The sequence below is a fragment of the Trichomycterus rosablanca genome, chromosome 6 (genome assembly GCF_030014385.1).
Source record: "Trichomycterus rosablanca isolate fTriRos1 chromosome 6, fTriRos1.hap1, whole genome shotgun sequence".
NCBI lineage: Eukaryota > Metazoa > Chordata > Actinopteri > Siluriformes > Trichomycteridae > Trichomycterus > Trichomycterus rosablanca.
In genome coordinates this window covers 1,347,501-1,368,664 of record NC_085993.1, presented here as the reverse complement: position 1 = coordinate 1,368,664, position 21,164 = coordinate 1,347,501, and the positions used below count along the sequence as shown (strand labels likewise).

The following is a 21,164-nucleotide window of genomic DNA, read 5'->3' as shown; positions in this document are numbered from 1 at the left end:
GCATTATGAGGAAAATGATGATGCGATATGTTATAAACGTCCCTGAGATTTTCAGTATGGACTGCTGCAGGGTGGGGTCATGATGTCATGATGTCATGATGTGATGCATGTTAGCAATAAATGTGGTGGAAAAAAACAATCCACTAAATAAAAGAGGGTGTTTTGTTGCTGACCGAATGGAACGGCCGTGTTCAGGTCGGGCGGCGGGTTCTGATCGCTGGAACAGCTGCACTAGATTGGGAACAGATCTAAACCCCTACAGGAATGTAAATCTGTACGAGAGGGGCTGGTAAACGCCGCTGTGGGCGTGATCACACTTAAAACAAAACAGATAAATGACCTGAACCAGATATCAGACCCCCAAAAAGGAGGACATCAGGCTTCAAAAATAAGGGTGTCAGTTCTCAAAAAGGAGAACATCAGACCCCAAAAAAGAAGAACATCAAACCCCATAAAGGAGGACATCAAAACAACCCCAAAAAGGAAAAACACAAGACCCCCAAAAAGGACATTGACCCCAAAAAGGAGGGCATCAGACCCCAAAATAAAAAGGACATCAGACCCCAAAAAGGAGGGCATCAGACCCCAAAGGGAGGACATCAAACCCACCCCAAAAAGGAGGACATCAGACCCTAAAAAAGGAGGACATCAGACCCTAAAAAAGGAGGACATCAGACCCTAAAAAAGGAGGACATCAGACCCTAAAAAGGAGGACATCAGACCCTAAAAAAGGAGGACATCAGACCCTAAAAAAGGAGGACATCAAACCCACCCCAAAAAGGAGGACATCAGACCCTAAAAAGGAGGACATCAGACCCTAAAAAAGGAGGACATCAGACCCTAAAAAAGGAGGACATCAGACCCTAAAAAAGGAGGACATCAGACCCTAAAAAGGAGGACATCAGACCCTAAAAAAGGAGGACATCAGACCCTAAAAAAGGAGGACATCAAACCCACCCCAAAAAGGAGGACATCAGACCCTAAAAAGGAGGACATCAGACCCTAAAAAGGAGGACATCAGACCCTAAAAAAGGAGGACATCAGACCCTAAAAAGGAGGACATCAGACCCTAAAAAAGGAGGACATTAGACCCCAAAGGGAGGACATCAAACCCACCCCAAAAAGGACATCAGACCCTAAAAAGGAGGACATCAGACCCCAAATAGGAAACCATGGACCCCATAAAGGAGGACATCAAAACAACCCCAAAAAGAAGGACATTGACCCCAAAAAAAGGAAAATATCAGATCCCAAAAAGGGGAACATAAGACCTCATAAAGGAGGCCATCAGACCCTAAAAAGGAGGAACATCGGACCCTTAAAAGAAAGACATCAGACCCTACAAAGTTTCTGTGTTTGTGAGCCAACGCCAGGAAAATGAATTCTGATGGTTACAAGCGTGCGGTTCTCTTCTAAAGGAGGGTGAATACGAGTCCGTCCAGGTGTTGTGCAGGACTGCAGACGGGCGGATGAAAGACCGGATTGTCCGTCCTAAAACCGGAGGTATGAACATTCTAACTGAGATTGTAAAACTGTGTAACAGCTTAAACGTCTCTCACAGAGCTCCGATCCTTCTACAAAACACAACAGAGTCGTTTAACATCAAACATCCACGTGTTTTTATTTTAACTGCAGGTATGAAACCAGGAAACGTCTTACACACGTTTAACACCTTTTCAGATGGACATGCAGCCGGCGACGTGGAGAGGAGAGGAGGCTACACCGCTAACGAGAGAGAAACCGCCGGGAAACAGTGTCCACGCCGGCCGTACGCTCCGGGTTATTCACAGTGGCGTGTTTCTTTACACATGTATACAAACAGCGTTAAAAAAATACAACCAGGACTTTGTTCTGACACACACACACACACACACACACACACACACACAAACACACAAACACACACACACACATCTGGAATAAGAAACAACCCTGTATGAATTTTTCTAACTTCTGGAATTTTCATCACGTGCTTATTAGCAATCATTCAGATCAGGACTGAGACTGATACGCAGGCTAACAGAGCACAACAAGGCTTTAAAGGTTCTACAGGGAGACTATCCATCACTGTACAGCATATTTAAATGAGCCGTAGGGTGGCCAGATATTCAATTTCACCTCCGCTCCGTCTTTGACGTGTGTACAGTATGGCCGCTTCTTTTCACCTGCAGTATGTGGGTTCATATGGAGATCCGTATCGCGCACAGAGTCACACCGATCTCCGTTATCCCCCGTCTCTGTGCAGCGCCATCCATCAGCCAGCAGAGGGAGTAACTGCAGCAATCCTTGGACCAGCCAATCATCCGTGTCCGTTTACTGATTGGTCAATGCTCTGTTGAAGCGGTCAGCATTTGTTCAGTTCCATCAGGCTTTATTTTGGACCACATTAAATTTTAAATTAAAGGGAAGTTGTAGCCTAGTGGGTAAGATACTGGACTAGTAATCAGAAGGTTGCTGTTTTAAACCCCACCACTGCCAGGTTGCTGCTGTTGGGCCCTTGAGCAAGGCCCTTAACCCTCAATTGCTTAAACAATATACTGTCACAGTACTGTAAGTCGCTTTGGATAAAAGTGTCCGCTAAATGCCAAAGTAGCCGCTCAGGTGGCGCAGCGGTAAAACACACTAGCACACCAGAGCCGGGATCTCGAATACATCGTATCGGAACTCGGCTCCGCCATCCGGCTGGGCTGGGCGGCCACATGAACAACGATTGGCTGTTGTTCATACAGGGTGGGAGCCGGATAGAGAGCTCATCAGCATTAGAGTTGGGGTGTGTCTCTCCGTGCACAACACTGATCCACACATGCACTCGCCTCGTGCAGGTGAAAAGATGCAGTCGGGTACTGCGCACGTGTCGGAGGGGGCGTGTGTCAGTTCGCTCTCCTCAATCGGGGCGGGGGTCAGGACCGGTAGGGAGGAGGCGTGACACAATCGGGTACAAATCGGACGCGCTAAAATCGGGAGAAAATGCTTTAAAAAATCTGTTGGAAGTGAATGAAATAAAACCTCAGGAACTAAAATCAAATTTTGCTGCAAATGTACCACAAATCAGCTCAATAAAAGATCTAAGAAAAGTAAAATTCGGGCGCCCGCTCATCCACCCGATTACTCTGGTCTCTAGCAGTGTGGACAGTGGAAGCCGCTTTTGGTAAACGTCTTTCTAAGTACCCTTGGAGTAATGCCATCGTAAATCATCGCTCTGCGTCCGAGTCCGAAGCTTCGAAAATGATCCGAGCCGAGAAACACACCCGAAAAATCAGTCAGACCTGTATCGATAAGATAAGGGTGTGAGCTTAAAAACAAACGAACAATCAAACAAAACAATAAAACGTCTTCGGGAGTCTTCAAGTGGAAACGATTTTCCAGGAACAGAGACCAGGAGCTTCCTGGAATATTCCCAGTATTCCTCAAAAATGAAAACGCTGCCACTCCGTGAAAAACTAAAAAACAAAATGATGAAATTCTCGATTCTTAAACGTCTGCGAGCACAAAGAGCGTGAATGTAAAATGAGTGACGTTATAATAAGGCACTGGTGTTCGTTTCCGTGTCTGGGACGCCGCCGGAGCTCAGACGGAGCTCAGACGGAGCTCAGACGGGGTTCAGACGTAGGCTCCCAGAGCGGCGTGGAACTCGGTGAGACACTGGACGAGCTGCTGGAACTTGGGCCTCTCCTCGGGATCCAGAGCCCAGCAACACGCCATCACGGCGAACCTGAAACAGAGGTCACAGAGAGCAAAGAGAAATGTATTTATTATTTATTTATTTATTAGGATTATAACGTTATCTTTTACACTTTGGTTCCATTCATGACCAGAGATGGGGACTCGTTTCAAATGACTCCGACTCGACTCGTGACTCGCATAAAATGACTCGTGGACGACAAAAGTCAGCGACATTAGTCACGTGTGATAATTATATATATATATTTATGATCCGACATCATTCTGATCCTGGAGCACAGTAACACCCTGGACGGGGCGCCAGTCCATCTTAGGGCAGACTAAGACACACACATTCACCTATAGGGCAATTCTGTGTCTCCAATTAACCTGACTGCATGTTTTTGGACTGTGGGAGGAAACCGGAGCTCCCGGAGGAAACCCACGCAGACACGGGGAGAACATGCAAACTCCACACAGAAAGGACCCGGACCGCCCCGCCTGGGGATCGAACCCAGGACCTCCTTGCTGTGAGGTGACAGTGCCACCATGCCGCCCCCCCAAATACAAAATATATAAAAAAAATTCTTACATTAAATCCTGATGTATCAAATAAGATACAAAACATAAAATAAACTAATAATACACTAAAATAAAGCAGTCTGGGTGTTTGGGTGGTGCACTACTGCTGAGATCTGGGCATCCAGGGTTCGAAACTCAGCATGGACATGACCGGCTGGTGTCTGGATGAGGTGCACTTGTCAGTGCGCTCCAAGCGCAGGTCACAACCCCGGACAGAAATAGTAGTGTTGTGTCAGGCCTAAACGCGACGCCTAAAGATGTGAGCTGTATCTACCTGTTAGCAATAGGACGCGGTGTCCAGATACATTTGGTACCCACTACATTCAGGGGCGGGTGGGTAACATAACGCATCACGCCGTTCGATCTCTGAGAAAGATCCGGAGCGCCGGAGTGTTTCGATTCTTTCCACATTTTCCCATAAATCACGGCGTCATACACCGATGAATCTCACACGCCAGGAATTCATTAGCTATTCTTACAGCGCTAACCCAACTGATCCAACACTGATTAGCATTTCCTGCCCTGCGCTGCGCTAGGCCACGACAATAAATCTCACCCAGTTTGGGTCACTGACCGGGCCAGCGGTTTGTTTCTTTGTGATTTCTGGCGGTTCCCGGGCGGTTTGCAGGATGCCGATAAGAGGGACCGGTAAATCCCTGATGGCCGGCGGTCGCTCGGCGCGGGTTCGAGCGTGCAGAAAACGCCATGAGCTCTACTGAGCACTTGTGAACAAAAGTCGGATGATTTCATCTCGAGGGCTGTCGAGTTTCTCCTCAACGTTTCAGAACAAATCGTTCAAAACGAGATAATACTAATAATTAGAAACTCATCAGCACTGTTTGGTAGGAGCTTCGGTACTCTCGGAGACGCCTCGGTTCTTGGTTGGCTGTTAAAAGCATGCTAGCACACCAGCGCCGAGATTCTGAACCTCGGTCGGGCATAATCGGCAGTGTCTGCAGGGTGGGATGACCGGACTATGTGGGCGGGGTCTTCAAACGCTGTGTAAGGACCCTGATTGCACGGGTGGAAAAGGGTTCCGCTAAGGGCTGCACGCGGGTCGGAGGAGGCGTGAGCACCGATATACCCACCTCACCTGCAATCAGGGATCATGGATTTTGATCCGATGACTGGGGAGGCCACTGAAGAGCACAAAACGCTTCTTAAACGCAGCTAACGCACGCCCCCTCCGACACGTGTGCAGTACGCACCGCTTCTTTTCACCTGAACAAAGTGGGTTCATGTGGGGAGCCGTATCGCACGCGTAGATTGTTTCGGAAGCTGGGGTCAGAGCACAGGGTCGGCCTTAAGGGCCTTGCTCAAGGGCCCGACGGAGCCAGGATTCAAAACGACAATCCTCCTACTGCTCGGACGAGCTAATCTTTATCCGTCATCGTATTTCCACCAGTGAGAAACGGTTTCTCCTTCGCTTCTGTCTATGCCAGTTAAACAATTTATGTTTGCGGATTTGCCGCGTATCATTCAAATAAAGCCGTAGAGCTGTGGTCCACAACCACCGGGTTGCAGACCGGTACCGGTCCGTGGGTCATTTATTACCGGGCCGCACAGAAAGAATAAATAATTAAGAGACGCTACAAGAGCGATTACATTTCCAATACTCTTCGGGTGTTATGGTCTCCAATCACCACTAGGTGGGAGCAGCGTCTACTTGCAGATTCACACTGACTTTCCATTCTATAGTGATTCTATATTAAATCCTACCGCCCCCGTCGGTCCGTGAAATGATATCTTATATGATGAGATCGCACGTCGTCGTACAACGTGAGGAGCTCAGTTCGACCTTCCCTCCATCAGACACGCCCTATCGTGTTCGTTTGGACGTCTGTCCGGCCAGTCTGAAGCGGTATGCCAGCGTGTTAGACCGCTAAACCACCCAAGTGTCCGATTCCTCCCAGTACCAGGGTACCAGTTTGTTAAGATTTCAAACGTTTGGATTCCTAGAACCTCGTACTCACAGCTCATCCGGGCAGTTAATGGGCTGCGCTATTCTGTAGCCGTCCTTCAGGTAGGCGGCCATCTCGAAGGGGTCGATGTCGACATAAGGAGTCTGTCCCAGCGTCATCAGTTCCCACAGGGTCACTCCGAACGCCCACTGCAAAAGACAAGACGACAAAACTGTAAATAAAACAGCCATGTATGAAGAGCTCAGAGGAGCAGAACGGCTCCTTCTAACGTTTCTATAGGGTTTGTTTGTTTGTATAAGCACATCGAGGCTATTTATACGGTGGTACATAGGTTGCGTCCTAAGTCTATTGTCATTTAAATCAAATTATAAGACAAGTTTTATGTTTTAGATTTACATGCGTCCGAAAATTTAGTATTTTCCCAGGTGCTGTTGTCTTAAGCAAGTTTTATACATTGTTTTCATTAAAGAATTTCAGTCTTTCTGTGTTTAGTGTTTGGCAGTCCATCAGTATGTGTTTATTTATTATTATAAAACGGATAGTTCCGGTCCTAAAATCTGATTGGCTGAGGCGCGTTCGAAGCCGTTGTGAAATCGCCGATAAACGCACACCTAGGACCGCCTCACATCATTCCATATTAATACGCCACTGAATAGAGAAAGTTAATGTTATTTTCGCCCTCACGTTGCCTAGCAACACTGTTAATCGGATTACCTTGCGTCGCGGAAGAATGCTTTATTGTAAGTTTATACACAGTAAATACATTTATGATTAAACATTGTTGTATTTATTATATTTTATGTTGACCGCCGTTTTATAAAAGCAATAAGCCACTCGAGACCGTGCGTTACTGTTACGATTTTAGCACGGGGAAAAAACGTCATCCCCGTGCTAAAATCACAGTAACGTACGGCCTCTCGTGGCTTATTGCTTTAGTCTATCTTTACATAGCTGGCAAGTTGGTGCATCTTCCCCTGTAAGTAGGTGCTTGTGTGTTAGCTTGGAGTGTCCGATGCGGCATCTTGTAAAGATAGTCTGATTTAGTCGACTGTCCATTCTAGTGTAGCATTGGCCTACCTTTGGCTCTATTTCATATAGTTTGTCGTGAGGTTTGCTGTCCCATTCGTTTTGTCATTTGTTTGATTCTTGGAGAGGCGTCTGTGGGGGGGTCCCTATGTGGCTTGGGATCCAGCAGTAGACGACTTTGTATTGCTGTTCTCGTAGTTCTTTGTCTTTTGTCGATATATGAGATATAATGAGGTGGTCTGTGTCAAGGTGTTCCAAGGCTTTTAGGCATGATTTTGAATCTGTGCAGATGAGAAATGTTTGGATATACTCCAAAGCTAATAATAGGGCTAAGCACTTTTATGTTTTTTTGGCATCTAAGATCCTGAATGTGGTGTTTAAAGGAGAGTTTTTGATCTAGAAATAAACCTAGAAATTTGGCTTCTCCATTTAGATACAAGGTTGGTTCTGGGTGTTTCTATAAGGTTTCCTATAGGGTTCTAATATTGGGTGCCCAGGAAACACTGGGTGCCAGGAATGAGTATTTGTTGGCACAGGGCATCCCACACTCATTAACTCACTCACACACACAAACACACCTAAGGGTACGGATCAGACCCAAATCCGAGCACACAAGGTTCCTGCAGCACCACCGTGTTCCCAGTCTCTATACAAACGTTTTCCCGGTGTTTCCCACTCCACAGCGGTCGTGTGAGGTCACCCCCGGGTCACTCGGCACCATCAGAGCTGGTTCGCTCCGAAAACACAATCTGAGGAAATTTTGGTTTGTTCGGGGACGCAGGAACGGACTCGTTTAGTTACGGTCCGGTCCTCGGGGACACTCGGAGAGCGCTGAAAGGACTCCAGGTTCTAGGGTTTCAAAACAGAAACACAAATCCTGCAGCGACTCGGTCACAAATTGTTCTTTTTATTTCCATCATTTCACAGGGTCACGGTGGGTCCGGGTTCAGCCGGAAACACCGGATGCAAGGCAGGAACACACCAGAGACGGGGACTCGAGTCCGAGTCGCACGTAAGTCGCACACACAGCGACTTCAGACTCGACTCGGACTCGTTTTAAATGACTCGGACTCGACTCATGACTCTTAAAAAATGACTCGTAGACAACAAGAATGGCTAGCGTCAGCATGTGTAAACATTAGTTACATGTGACAATTATATATATATATAAAACGCTCCGGCCATCTTAACCTGCAACACACGCAATGTGTAAATGTTCCAGCCTCGTGACTTGACTCAGACTCTGGTCTAAAGACTCGTGACTTGACTCGGACTCTAGTCTAAAGACTCGTGACTTGACTCAGACTCTAGCCTAAAGACTCGTGACTTGACACAGACTCTAGTCTAAAGGCTAGTGACTTGACTCGGACTCTAGCCTAAAGACTCGTGACTTGACTCGGACTCTAGCCTAAAGACTCGTGACTTGACTCGGACTCTAGCCTAAAGACTCGTGACTTGACTCGGACTCTAGTCTAGAGGCTAGTGACTTGACTAAGACTCTAGCCTAAAGACTCGTGACTTGACTCGGACTCTAGCCTAAAGACTCGTGACTTGACTCGGACTCTAGTCTAAAGACTCGTGACTTGACTTGGACTTTAGCCTAAAGACTCGTGACTTGACTCGGACTCTAGTCTAAAGACTCGTGACTTGACTCGGACTCTAGCCTAAAGACTCGTGACTCGACTCGGACTCTAGCCTAAAGACTCGTGACTTGACTCGGACTCTAGTCTAAAGACTCGTGACTCGACTCGGACTCTAGCCTAAAGACTCGTGACTTGACTAAGACTCTAGTCTAAAGACTCGTGACTTGACTCAGACTCTAGTCTAAAGACTTGTGACTTGACTCAGACTCTAGTCTAAAGACTTGTGACTTGACTCAGACTCTAGTCTAAAGACTCGTGACTTGACTCGGACTCTAGTCTAAAGACGCGTGACTCTACTCTGACTCTAGTCTAAAGACTCGTGACTCTACTCGGACTCTAGTCTAAAGACTCGTGACGACTCAGACTCTAGCCTAAAGACTCGTAACTTGACACAGACTCTAGTCTAAAGGCTAGTGACTTGACTCAGACTCTAGTCTAAAGACTCGTGACTCTACTCGGACTCTAGTCTAAAGACTCGTGACTTGACTCAGACTCTAGCCTAAAGACTCGTGACTCGACTCAGACTCTAGCCTAAAGACTCGTGACTCGACTCTGACTCATATTTCATGACTTGTGAACATCTCTGGAACACGCTAGACAGGGTGCTAACCCATCCCGAAGTAACTTTTTGGGGGAAAATCTCTAGGGTATCAGGGTAGTTGGGTGGCGCAGCAGTAAAGTACATGGAGTATATAGTACATGGATAGAATTGGATCCAGGGTTCAAATCTCTGCTGTGCTATCGACCTCATGGTCCTCCAGATGCAGCCCTCCTGTTTCTATCCGGGCTTTGGCCACCCCCACCTGTCCATCCTCGGACAATAGCCCCAAGATTCGAACCCTGTGTGTCCAGATCTAAGCGGTGGTGGGCTAATGCAGGGTTTTTCAGCCAAATAAAATGGGTCGCAGAGAGAAATAATAATGAATAAACGAATTTTAACAAGCACATTAAAAAGAAATGAACTTGAGTCCCCTTGTGGAGGCCTGTGTTGCCAGATTGGGCGGATTTTATTTGAAACTGGCGAAACTGGCAGGTCTCAAGGTATTGTGACATTGCAAATAATAATATCTCAAATGTCACTTCATTTTTAATTACTGATCTGTTTTTCATAATGGCGAGTTTTGAAATCCATTGGCTTTACGTAACACCTCGTGAACCACAGTGGGACCAGATTTGAGGAATTTTGATGAAATAAAGGACAAAGGGCGCTCAGGTGGAACAGAGTGACAAGTCGCTAGCACACCAGCGCCGAGATTCTGAACTCCTCGGTTCGAAACTCGACGTTGCCACCGGTCGGCTGGGCGCCATCTAGTGGGGATAATCGCAAGTGCCTGGAGTAGACACTAATTGACCGGACTATGTGTGGGTGGGGTCTTCATACAGTGTGTAAGGACCCTGATTACCACTGCGCCACTCGAGCGCCCCCAAACAGATCACGTAATCTGTCGTATTAATTAGTTGATTGTATTATCAGGGGGTGACCCATCTGCGCAGCCAACCATCACAAAGTGTACTGACGTGACACATGATCTACTGCATGCCCATGGTTCCAATCTCAGCGGGTCAGGCGCGTACAGAGTCACGACTGCCTGGTGTACGGAACTGGGGAAATCTCGCCTGCGGACCAGAACGATAAACTGTGGCGTCGCCTAAATACGGGAGCGGTCGATAGCACGGCCACTCAATAACGTCTACATCAGGAAAACACGAACCTTGGATCGCTGAGGTGAATCAGCCTTTTTCCACCTGATGAATCTCGTCTGACTATCACTATAATCACTTTTCCGACTATTTGGCATCGTATCGTCGGTGTCGTTCCGTTCCGACAGAGTTTATGGTAAAGGAAGATGCTCCGGCCTCCCGTCATCACCGGAGTCTATTGTGTTCCAGTTTTCCCTCACGCGCTCCGCCGCACGTTGCACGCTAGCGTGTCCATTGTTCTCTCTCTCTTCGCCGAGACCCGGAGGTCGGCAGATCTGTCGCTCCTGTTCCCGTGACGATTTTACGAGAGAGCCGGACGGCGGCCTTTATCGCTCGTTTCCTCGGCCGCGCCGCTTGCCGTGAGATGAGCCGGCTCCACGCCCGTACACATACACACCAGGGGTGTGATAACGTCGGTGATGAGTACGCTACGTGGCCAAAAGTATGTGAACACCCCTCAGAGCCTTGGTTTGTGCAACAGTGGAACATGATGGAACAAAAAAAGGGGCTTTTATCCAAAACACAGTTCCACAGTGATGGAAGGATATAATTCATGTTATATTCCTGAGCTTAATAATTAAGAGGGATGTCCACATACTTTTGGACACACAGTGGATATACGACCTGAAGATAAAAGCTATACAAAGGAGGGCTGTGAGACTAATGGTAGTACATATAAATACACCAATCAGCCATAACATTAAAACCACCTCCTTGTTTCTACACTCACTGTCCATTTTATCAGCTCCACTTACCATATAGAAGCACTTTGTAGTTCTACAATTACTGACTGTAGTTCATCTGTTTCTCTACATGCTTTGTTACCCCCTTTCATGCTGTTCTTCAATGGTCAGGACCCCCACAGGACCCCCACAGAGCAGGTATTATTTAGGTGGTGGATGATTCTCAGCACTGCACTGACACTGACATGGTGCTGGTGTGTTAGTGTGTGTTGTGCTGGTATGAGTGGATTTTTAATCACCTCACCGTCACTGCTGGACTGAGAATAGTCCACCAACCAAAAACATCCAGCCGACAGCGCCCCGTGGGCAGCGTCCCGTGACCACCGATGAAGGTCTAGAAGATGAGCGACTCAAACAGCAGCAATAGATGAGCGATCGTCTCCGACTTTACATCTACAAGGTGGACCGACTAGGTAGGAGCGTCTAATAGAGTGGACGGTGAGTGGACACGGTGTTTAAAAACTCCAGGGGCGCTGCTGTGTCTGATCCATTCGTACCGGCACAACACACACTAACACACCACCACCATGTCAGAGTCACTGCAGTGCTGAGAATGATCCACCACCTAAATAATACCTGCTCTGTGGGGGTCCTGACCATTAAAGAACAGCATGCAGAGAAACAGATGGACTACAGTCAGTAATTGTAGAACTACAAAGTGCTTCTATATGGTAAGTGGAGCTGATAACATGGACAGTGAGTGTAGAAACAATGTTATGGAAATGCAGTACGATGCTGGGCCGGATCCGAGGAAGGGAGGAAAAACCTGCTGCACAGAGACGGGGAATAATGGAGATCAGTGCGTGGCTCTCCGTGCAATTGCATATTACTAGATTGGGAGGAAAATGCAGTAAAAAAAGGTTTTTGCTGGCCTCTTTATTAGGAACACGTACCCTGTTAACCCTCATCAGCGTACGTTTGGAGCCTATGGCTATATTTTTATGAAATGTTATGAAATGATCCCTGATGTGCTCATCCATCATTCAGGTGATTCACCTTTTTGAGAAATAGCGGTACACCCCATTTACGTATCTCGGGTTTACTCGGCTGAGCTGTTGGCGTCATCGTGAGTGGGGTTGAACTCCACTGGCTCATGGGCAGGTTAAGACCTGGCCCAGATCTCCTCTGATTTACTGCAAAGGACTGTGGGAAGTCACTAATTAATGCGTCTGTGCGTTCTGGAATTGTGTAGAAGCCTTGGTGCTTAATAAACAGCTCATTGCAGAATGGACCGAAGCTTTTCTACGATAATGAGCCATAAGACAGGGTTAGAAACTTGGCATGGTTAGAAGGTGGCATGCTCCCTGCGAGTAGGAGGCAAGTACCTACCCCATGTGATGGAGTTCAAATATCTCGGGGTCTCGAGGGATCATGAGATGGACTGTAGGTTGGGTCGATCTATGTCGCTATCCTCACCTATGGTCACGAGCTTTGGGTAACGACCGAAAGAACGAGCCGAAATGAGCGGGTTTGCTGGGCGTACTCTGCGTGATCGGGTAAGGAGCGGAGGAGCTCGGAGTAGAACCGCTGCTCCTCCCTGTGGAGAGGCATGGGAACGCCTGGACATCCCACCAGAGGAGCTGGTAGAAGCGATGGGAGAGAGATGCCCGGGACTTTCTGCTTGCACTGTTGCCACCGCGACCCTGAATGGACAAGCGGAACAGATGATGATGATGATGATGACGATTTTTCTCCTCTACTGCTGCAGACCTCCACTCATGACTGTGAAGGGTCCTGACTAACACACGCCCCCTCCGACACGTGCGCAGTACCGACCGCTCCTTTTCACCTCAGTGTGCCGCCCATCGCTTTGTGCTAAAACTGTGGTGATGTAAAGTAGTGCGCCTAAATAATCTGCCTCATGAGCTCCAATCCTCTCTACTGAGGCAGCTGATCAGGCAGGTATTAGGGGAGCAGGGTGGGTCACTAGGTTTTAGGACAGGTTAGGTTCTACATGAGACGAGGTCCTCACCACGTCGCTGGCACTGGAGAAGTCGTTGTTGAGCAGGCTCTCCAGCGCCATCCAGCGCACGGGCCTGTTCTCGTTATCCCCCAGGCAGTGGTAGTCCATGGGGAAGAGGTCACGAGCCAGGGCGTTATCCGTGATCTTCACCTGCATGCCGTCGTCGATGCTGCACAGAAGACACGACGACATGATATCTACGTTCATCTGAACCAGGATCCCACGCTCAGGTTAGAGATACTCACACGCAGTTCCGGGCGGCCAGGTCTTTGTGAATGACCTCCCGCCTGGCCAGGTAGCTCATACCACACGCGATCTGGATGGCCATGTGAACGAGGTCCTGCTGGGAGATGGCCTGAGGAACACAGGAGACCGACACAGGTTGGTTACACACCGATCAGCCGTAACATTAAAACCACCTCACTGTCCATTTTATCAGCCCCACCTTCCATATAGAAGCACTTTGTAGTTCTACAATTACTGACTGTAGTCCATCTGTTTCTCTGTTCTTCAATGGTCAGGACCCCCACAGAGCAGGTATTATTTAGGTGGTGGATGATTCTCAGCACTGCGGTGACACTGACATGGTGGTGGTGTGTTAGTGTGTGTTGTGCTGGTATGAGTGGATCAGACACAGCAGCGCTGCTGGACCGAGAATAGTCCACCAACCAAAAACATCCAGCCCACAGCGCCCCGTGTGCAGCGTCCTGTGTCCACTGATACGGATCTAGAAGACGAGCGACTCAAACAGCAGCGATAGATGAGCGATCGTCTCTGACTTTACATCTACAAGGTGGACCGACTAGGTAGGAGCGTCTAATAGAGTGGACAGTGAGTGGACACGGTGTTTAAAAATCTACTCATACCAGCACAACACACACTAACACACCAGCACCATGTCAGTGTCACTGCAGTGCTGAGAATCATCCACCACCTAAATAATACCTGCTCTGTGGGGGGCTAACAAAGCATGTAGACAAACAGATGGACGACAGTCAGTAATTGTAGAACTACAAAGTGGTAAGTGGAGCTGACGGAGGGAAACATCTGCGACCACTTATATTCCCCCTCAGCGGCGCTCGGCTGCTGATCAAGGAAGTCAGATCGTCTCTCAACATGAAATCATTTTAAGATCCGGCGAGCACAGACCTGCATCAAAATAATAATAATAATAATAATAAACAGTTAGCGGCGCGTAACATTTCTGCTCCTGCCTGCGCTTACTGACTGACGGAATCCACAAGCGTCCTGTTCTGTTCCTGCTCAGGGTGGCGTGCCAGCTGGACCCGTGCCCTCCGGGGGGGGGGGGGGGGGTCGGGCGGCACAAAGGGCCGATTGTACTCGCTCCTCTGCGCTGGAGCACCTTTCCCTTTAAAGCGCGCGCTAAGCTACTTCAGATCAATCAGGGTTGTGAACAGTATTCTCTTTGTTCTGAGGAATTACTCCAGATCTTCAGGTGTTCAGCTGGAGGGGCGACGGAGCTTTAAATCCGTTATTATCCGTAATATATCATCTGTACATCACTATACAGTCAAAAGTATTCGGACGCCCCTTCTGATTATTGAATTGATGTGTTTCCTTGTTTCTACACTCACTGTCCATTTTATCAGCTCCACTTACCATATAGAAGCACTTTGTAGTTCTACAATTACTGACTGTAGTCCATCTGTTTCACTACATGCTTTGTTACCCCCTTTCACCCTGTTCTTCAATGGTCAGGACCCCCACAGGACCCTACAGAGCAGGTATTATTTAGGTGGTGGATGATTCTCAGCACTGCAGTGACACTGACATGGTGGTGGTGTGTTAGTGTGTGTTGTGCTGGTATGAGTGGAGGTTTTAAACACCGTGTCCACTCACTGTCCACTCTATTAGACGCTCCTACCTAGTCGGTCCACCTTGTAGATGTAAAGTCGGAGACGATCGCTCATCTATTGCTGCTGTTTGAGTCGGTCATCTTCTAGACCTTCATCGGTGGTCACAGGACGCTGCCCACGGGGCGCTGTCGGCTGGATATTTTTGGTTGGTGGACTATTCTCAGTCCAGCAGTGACAGTGAGGTGTTTAAAAATCCACCCATACCAGCACAACACACACTAACACACCACCACCATGTCAGTGTCACTGCAGTGCTGAGAATCATCCACCACCTAAATAATACCTGCTCTGTGGTGGTCCTGTGGGGGTCCTGACCATTGAAGATGCAGAGAAACAGATGGACTACAGTCAGTAATTGTAGAACTACAAAGTGCTTCTATATGGTAAGTGGAGCTGATAAAATGGACAGTGAGTGTAGAAACAAGGAGGTGGTTTTAATCTTATGGCTGATCCATATATATGCTTCCAACTTTGCTGCAACAGTTTAGGGAAGACCTATTCCCAGCATTAATTTAATTTCCCTGGTACTATGATTCACTTTATCCTGGTCAGGGCTGCGGTGGGTGTGATTCACTGGGCGAAAGGTAGAAAACAACCCGGACAGGTCGCCAGTCCATCACGGGGCAAACACACACACACACACACTCACTTTAGTTTGTCAGTTTAGTATCTGATTGCATGTCTGCATGTGTTTGGACCGTGTGAGGAAACCGGAACCCCCAGAGGAAACCCACACAGACACGGGGAGAACATGCAAACTCCACACAGAAAGTATCCTAGTGAATGGAACCCAGAACCTCCTCACTGTCACCAGCCTGGTCGGAGGCGTCTCACCTGAGGATTGTTGGCTTCGGCGAGCTTGCACTGGCGCAGGAAGAGCTTGAGGTTGCCCCAGTTCATGTAGGGCAGCAGGACCATGGGCTTCTCGCCGTCCTCCGTGCACACGTGACTGATGGGCAACAGGTTCCTGAGAAGGGCGGAGAAAAAGGGGCGGAGACTTAAGATCAAACAAAACCTCCATTTAACGGACGGAATCTGTAAAACCGAACGTCCGGTCCGATTGTTTAAAATGAGAAAAAGTGAGAAGCGTACTGAGACCAGCAGTTCAGTAATCGTACACTAGGCGGCGCACGTCTCTCCGTTCACATGAGCGAGAGGCTTTATTTTGTCAGGAGTCTCGCTCTGTTCTCGCCCTTTCTCTCTGTGTTTTATGCTTAAAGTTCTAGAGCTCAGTCCTGCACCAGCGCTGCTCCAGTAAACACCAGCAGAGCTTCAGATTCTCATGATGGGTCCCCACTATACGTCCTCATTAATCCTCAGTAGTAGTTGTTCATGTTACTGTTCATGTTTAGCACTTTTGTGGATCTAAGTGCTGCATTTTTCAATATTTTTTTACGCCCCCTGGAAAAAGAACCCTCAGTGTTTCGGACAATCGCATTTACGGACCAGTGCTCAACCTTTTAGTCCGTTAAATCAAGATTCCTCTGTATGATTGCTTAACTATTAATAGATAAAAAAATTTACTGTATTAACAGATTATAAAAGAACCTGGTACTAAATAAAACAGTGAAGGTGCTGGAGCGACTATTAACACAGCTCTGATAGGGTAACATCAAAAAGCTCAATATTTTTGGGCGTCGCCACAACGGATCTGGTCCTCATAACAGATTTGGCACAACCCTCCTTTTTCTATCCTGGCTCGAGACCTGCACTGAGAGCGCACCGACACGTGCACCTTTCAACTTTCCTATTTACGTGACACGTTCGGTACCCGTAGTTCCAGCGTTCCTCCTCGTGGTGGCGCTGGTCCACAGATGTTTATTCAAATGGGTTTGAATTTGTTTGAGCACTTCTGACGAGAGCCGAGAATTAAAGATGCTCCCTTTTTCGCTCGGTTTAGTCGTAGCCGGTCCCTCTTCCTCCGCTGGAGACCCCGATGGTGTACGAGGAGGGTGTATCCTCCCGACACGCCCTCCCCCCGACGTGTGCGCGCTTAAGCGGCCCCTTCTTATCCCCCCGTACTTCGGTGGATCGGAGCGCGGGGTCGGTCTCGCACACGGAGAGTCACGCGCTGAGCTACTTAACCAGGGTCCGCCCACTTTTTTAGTCCCGTCTCTTCCCTCCCAGCAGACTAGCGACTGATTCTGTCTGCCAAGGGCACCCAGTTGACCGGTAGCGGAGCTGAGATTCGAACCCAGTTACCTTTGTAAAAGGTTTAATCGACTTAAATAATGAGTTTTGGTGAGGTGTTACTTACCCACGGTTAAAAGGATCCCTAAAAAAAGGACTTGAAATTTCAAAATCCTGTATAAAATTAAATAGAATTTAAGTCCAGCCAGAAAAGCACCTCTAGTTTCTTTTATAGAAAGCAGTTCTGCATTATTTCAGCTGGATTTGTGTTGATTATATTTATAAGCGGTGCACGTTTAGGTCTAAAGTAAATATATGCAAATAATAAAAGTAAGAAGTGTAGAACTACGTCCCCTCCATGTTCATGACACGCTGTAGTGAGGAAACGAACCCTCATCGACATCTTTTTTTCATGTTTGTAGGAAGGAAACGCTTCTTTCAGAACACTCGGTCGTGCCAGCACGGCTCCATCCTGTATTTTATTCAGAAGTTTGTAAAAGGTGAAGGCCAGTTTCTGACCTCTGACCTCAGACGGGGCCTGGCCCGATCACAGTCCGTTCAGTGCCCGGACGGGAAACGGACCTGTGCCCATCGGTCCAGAGCAAACAAATCAACCACACGCAACTGGGAAAGGACTCGACACTTCCTTTAATGGAACACACACACACACACGCCTGTTTAACGACCCTGGTTTAGTCCGAGAAACATCACAGAGTCGTATTTAATTATAAATGAGCCGATGATGCTGGAAAAATACATCAGAAGGCGGCGATGTAGAAAAGTGATGGAGTTTGTTGTTGAAATTCTTAATAGAGTTTTCTGAAGAACCCTCGTATATTTCTGTCTAACTACGCTCGATTGCCACATCACCACGAACCCCAAATCACAGAGAGAGGCGTGTCCGACACCCTGCGAGTTACTCATCTTCCCTTTATTCACAGAACTCGGGGGAACTAAAACGGTTGCTTCATTTTCCCGGAGACGACATCTGCATCGACGCCCGCACCGGCGCTTTCCTGCCTTCCCTTCCTCGAGCGGAAGTGTGAGCGGCTGAACCCGACCCGACTCGCCCCACTCCACTCCACTCCACTCCACTCATGCCAGCTTTATTTAGGGGCCGAACGCAGCCCTCCCTCGTACACACGGAAAACATTCATGGGTAGAAATACTTCGGGGGGGATCCAGGGTTCGAATCTCAACGAAGCTATTGGCTGTCGGTAGGTAGCTACTGGGAGGTACACGTGTCAGTGCGCTCTCAGTGCAGGTCCCAAGCCCAGACAGAAATAGGAGGGTTGCGTCAGGAAAGGGCCCAGTCTGGTACGAGGACCAGATCTGCTGTGGCGACGCCTAAATATGGGAGCAGCCGGAGGACAAAAACAAACATTTTTTTTTTATATTTATACTTTATTTAAATAAAATCAGCACTCAGGTGGCATCGAGGTAAAATACGCTAGCCCACAACAATCCAGCGTTTGCATAATAATAATAATAATAATAATATAATTTTTACTGCATTCGTCCCCAAATTTTCCTCCGAATCTAGTCGTATCCAATTCCCAGGGGGAGGAACAGTCTGGTTATTGGGAATGCAATTTAGACGTCTACTACATTCAATTCTTGCTCAAGTGGGACTTAGGAACTGGCGCATTATTATTCTGGTTATTATGCTGGATGTTGCTATTACGGAATGGATGGACGGATTTTTAAACGCCATGGTAACCTGTGGGTCAGCTCTATGTGAGGAAGCGGTAGTTACGGGTTTGCTAAAGTCACGATATCCCGATGATGACGGGCAAAGCAAACTTTAATCCATCAAGGTGGTATTTCATGTATATGTCCGGTTATCACGTGTTTACTTGTAAAGGGGGCACGGCAGGGCCTGTTTTAGGTTTGTATGTCTGTGTTTTGCCCCCCCCGGTCTACAGAATCGATTGTTTTGACTAAGCGATTGCTAACTGAAGTGCCGTAGGATCGCTAGGACGCCTCATAGTGCAGATTGAGCAGTAAACGTGAGGCACTTGAACGCAGCACGAATGTAAAATGTTAAATCACTAAACACAAACCCTAAAGTTTAAAATGACATATTCCAGGGGAATCGGCTCGGTTAGGTTGGGCCTTAATCATCAGTGATGGACGGAGTTTATTACGCATGTTGATGTTTTCCTGGCTGTTCCGCTCTATTTGTGATTTGGTTTGATTGTACTGGGTCACGTTGCAAAGAACGGCGATGCTAGACTGGTATTACGAGGCTCACTGTGTGCCAGAAATCATCCTTCAAAACAGATTGCTTAAGCAATAATAATAATAAAAATAATAATCCGGGTTCATCAGAGCAGAACTGACTCAGATTTTGTTCTCAGATTTGTGGAACAGCGGTTCCTCTGCTGTAGCCTCGAGGTTTGATGGCTTGTGTGACCTGAAATGCTTTTCTGTGCTCATTTCGGTTCCATTAGCCTTCGGGTCAGCGCGAACCAGCTCGTTCTCTCTCCACGAGGCTTTTCCAACAACCGTGCCACGCCCAGCGCCCCTCAGATCCCGTTTACTTTATCCTGTGCTTCGACGTGAAGCTCCTGATCTGATCTGTGTGTGTATGTATGAGGTGAATAAGCAAGTGTAGAAGGGTTCTTAATAAAACCCACCTACCTATAGATCCTATAATTGATCCTATACTTTATCCTATAGTTTATTAAGCAGTCACGTCTCACCTGTGATGAAGACCTCTGAGCTTACAGCTCTCCGTCAGCATCATCGTCACCTGAACCTCAGAGGCGTGATCTGCTCAAACACACACAGAACCACCACGGTGAAATTAATATTAATAATAATAATATAAGATAATAATAACAATAAAAATAAAATTAAAACTAACAATAAAGTTAACAAAATAATAATAATGATGATAAAAATAATACAGATTACTAAATAAGATATTCCAATAATAAGAAGAATATAAATAGCAACTAAAACAATAAAAATAAATAATAAAAGCAATAATAATAATAATAAAATAAAGATACAAATAATATTATTAACACTAGTTATAACAATAAAGCTAAAACAACAATAGAATAATAATAATAATAATATTAATACAAATTGCAAAGTTATTTCAATAATAATATTAATAGTAATGATAATAGTATCAAATATAAATAAGAGTAGTGATAAAGTTAATAATAATAATAACAACAAATATGGCAATGCTAATACTAAATATAATATTAACTAAACAATAATAATAATAATAATAATAATAATAAAAATAAAAATAATGAAGCTAATATAATAATAACGATAAAAATAATACAAATTACAAAACAAATTTCAACAATAATAATAATATAAATAACAATTAAAATAAGACATAAAAATTAAAAGCAATAAAAATAATAATAATAATAATAACCAAAACAATAAAGATCATTCTAAACATAATAGTAACAAAAACAACAATAATAATAAATACAGATAAAAATAATATTAACACTAATTATAACAAAAAAGCTAACATAAAAATATTAAAAAAGATAAAATTACAAGATATTCTAATAATAATAATAATAGCAATAATACTAATAGTAATGATAAGAAATATAGATAAAAGCAGTAATAAAGTTAGTAATAACTAAAAACAACAATAATAATAAATACAGTAAAAATAATATTAAATATAATACTAATAAAAACAATAATAATAAAGATAATAATAATAATAATATTAATAAAGGTAAAATAATACAAATGACTAAACAAATTGCAATAACTTCAACTAATAACTTTGACTAAAATAATAAAAATAAAGAATAAAAGCAATACAAATAAAACCAAAAAACAAAGATAATTATAAATATTATAGTAACAAAAACTAAAAGTAATAATCGTTATAAAAACACAGATAATTAAAAATAACAATGATG

General features: G+C 45.9%; 1 protein-coding gene across 2 annotated transcripts in view; it reads right to left on the bottom strand.

Annotated features, from left to right (window-relative positions):
• Window positions 1-1,595: 1,595 nt before the first annotated feature.
• Window positions 1,596-21,164, bottom strand: part of ryk (receptor like tyrosine kinase) — a 68,442-nt gene continuing 48,873 nt past the window's right edge. For both annotated transcript variants that reach the window (XM_062997226.1, XM_062997227.1), the window contains 6 exons: window positions 19,953-20,022; window positions 15,952-16,084; window positions 13,486-13,595; window positions 13,250-13,409; window positions 6,216-6,352; window positions 1,596-3,712 (listed from right to left, as the gene is read on the bottom strand). In XM_062997226.1, the coding sequence (XP_062853296.1) occupies window positions 3,601-3,712; window positions 6,216-6,352; window positions 13,250-13,409; window positions 13,486-13,595; window positions 15,952-16,084; window positions 19,953-20,022 (722 nt within the window). In that variant the 3' untranslated portion in view covers window positions 1,596-3,600. The remainder of the gene's footprint in view (window positions 3,713-6,215; window positions 6,353-13,249; window positions 13,410-13,485; window positions 13,596-15,951; window positions 16,085-19,952; window positions 20,023-21,164) is intronic.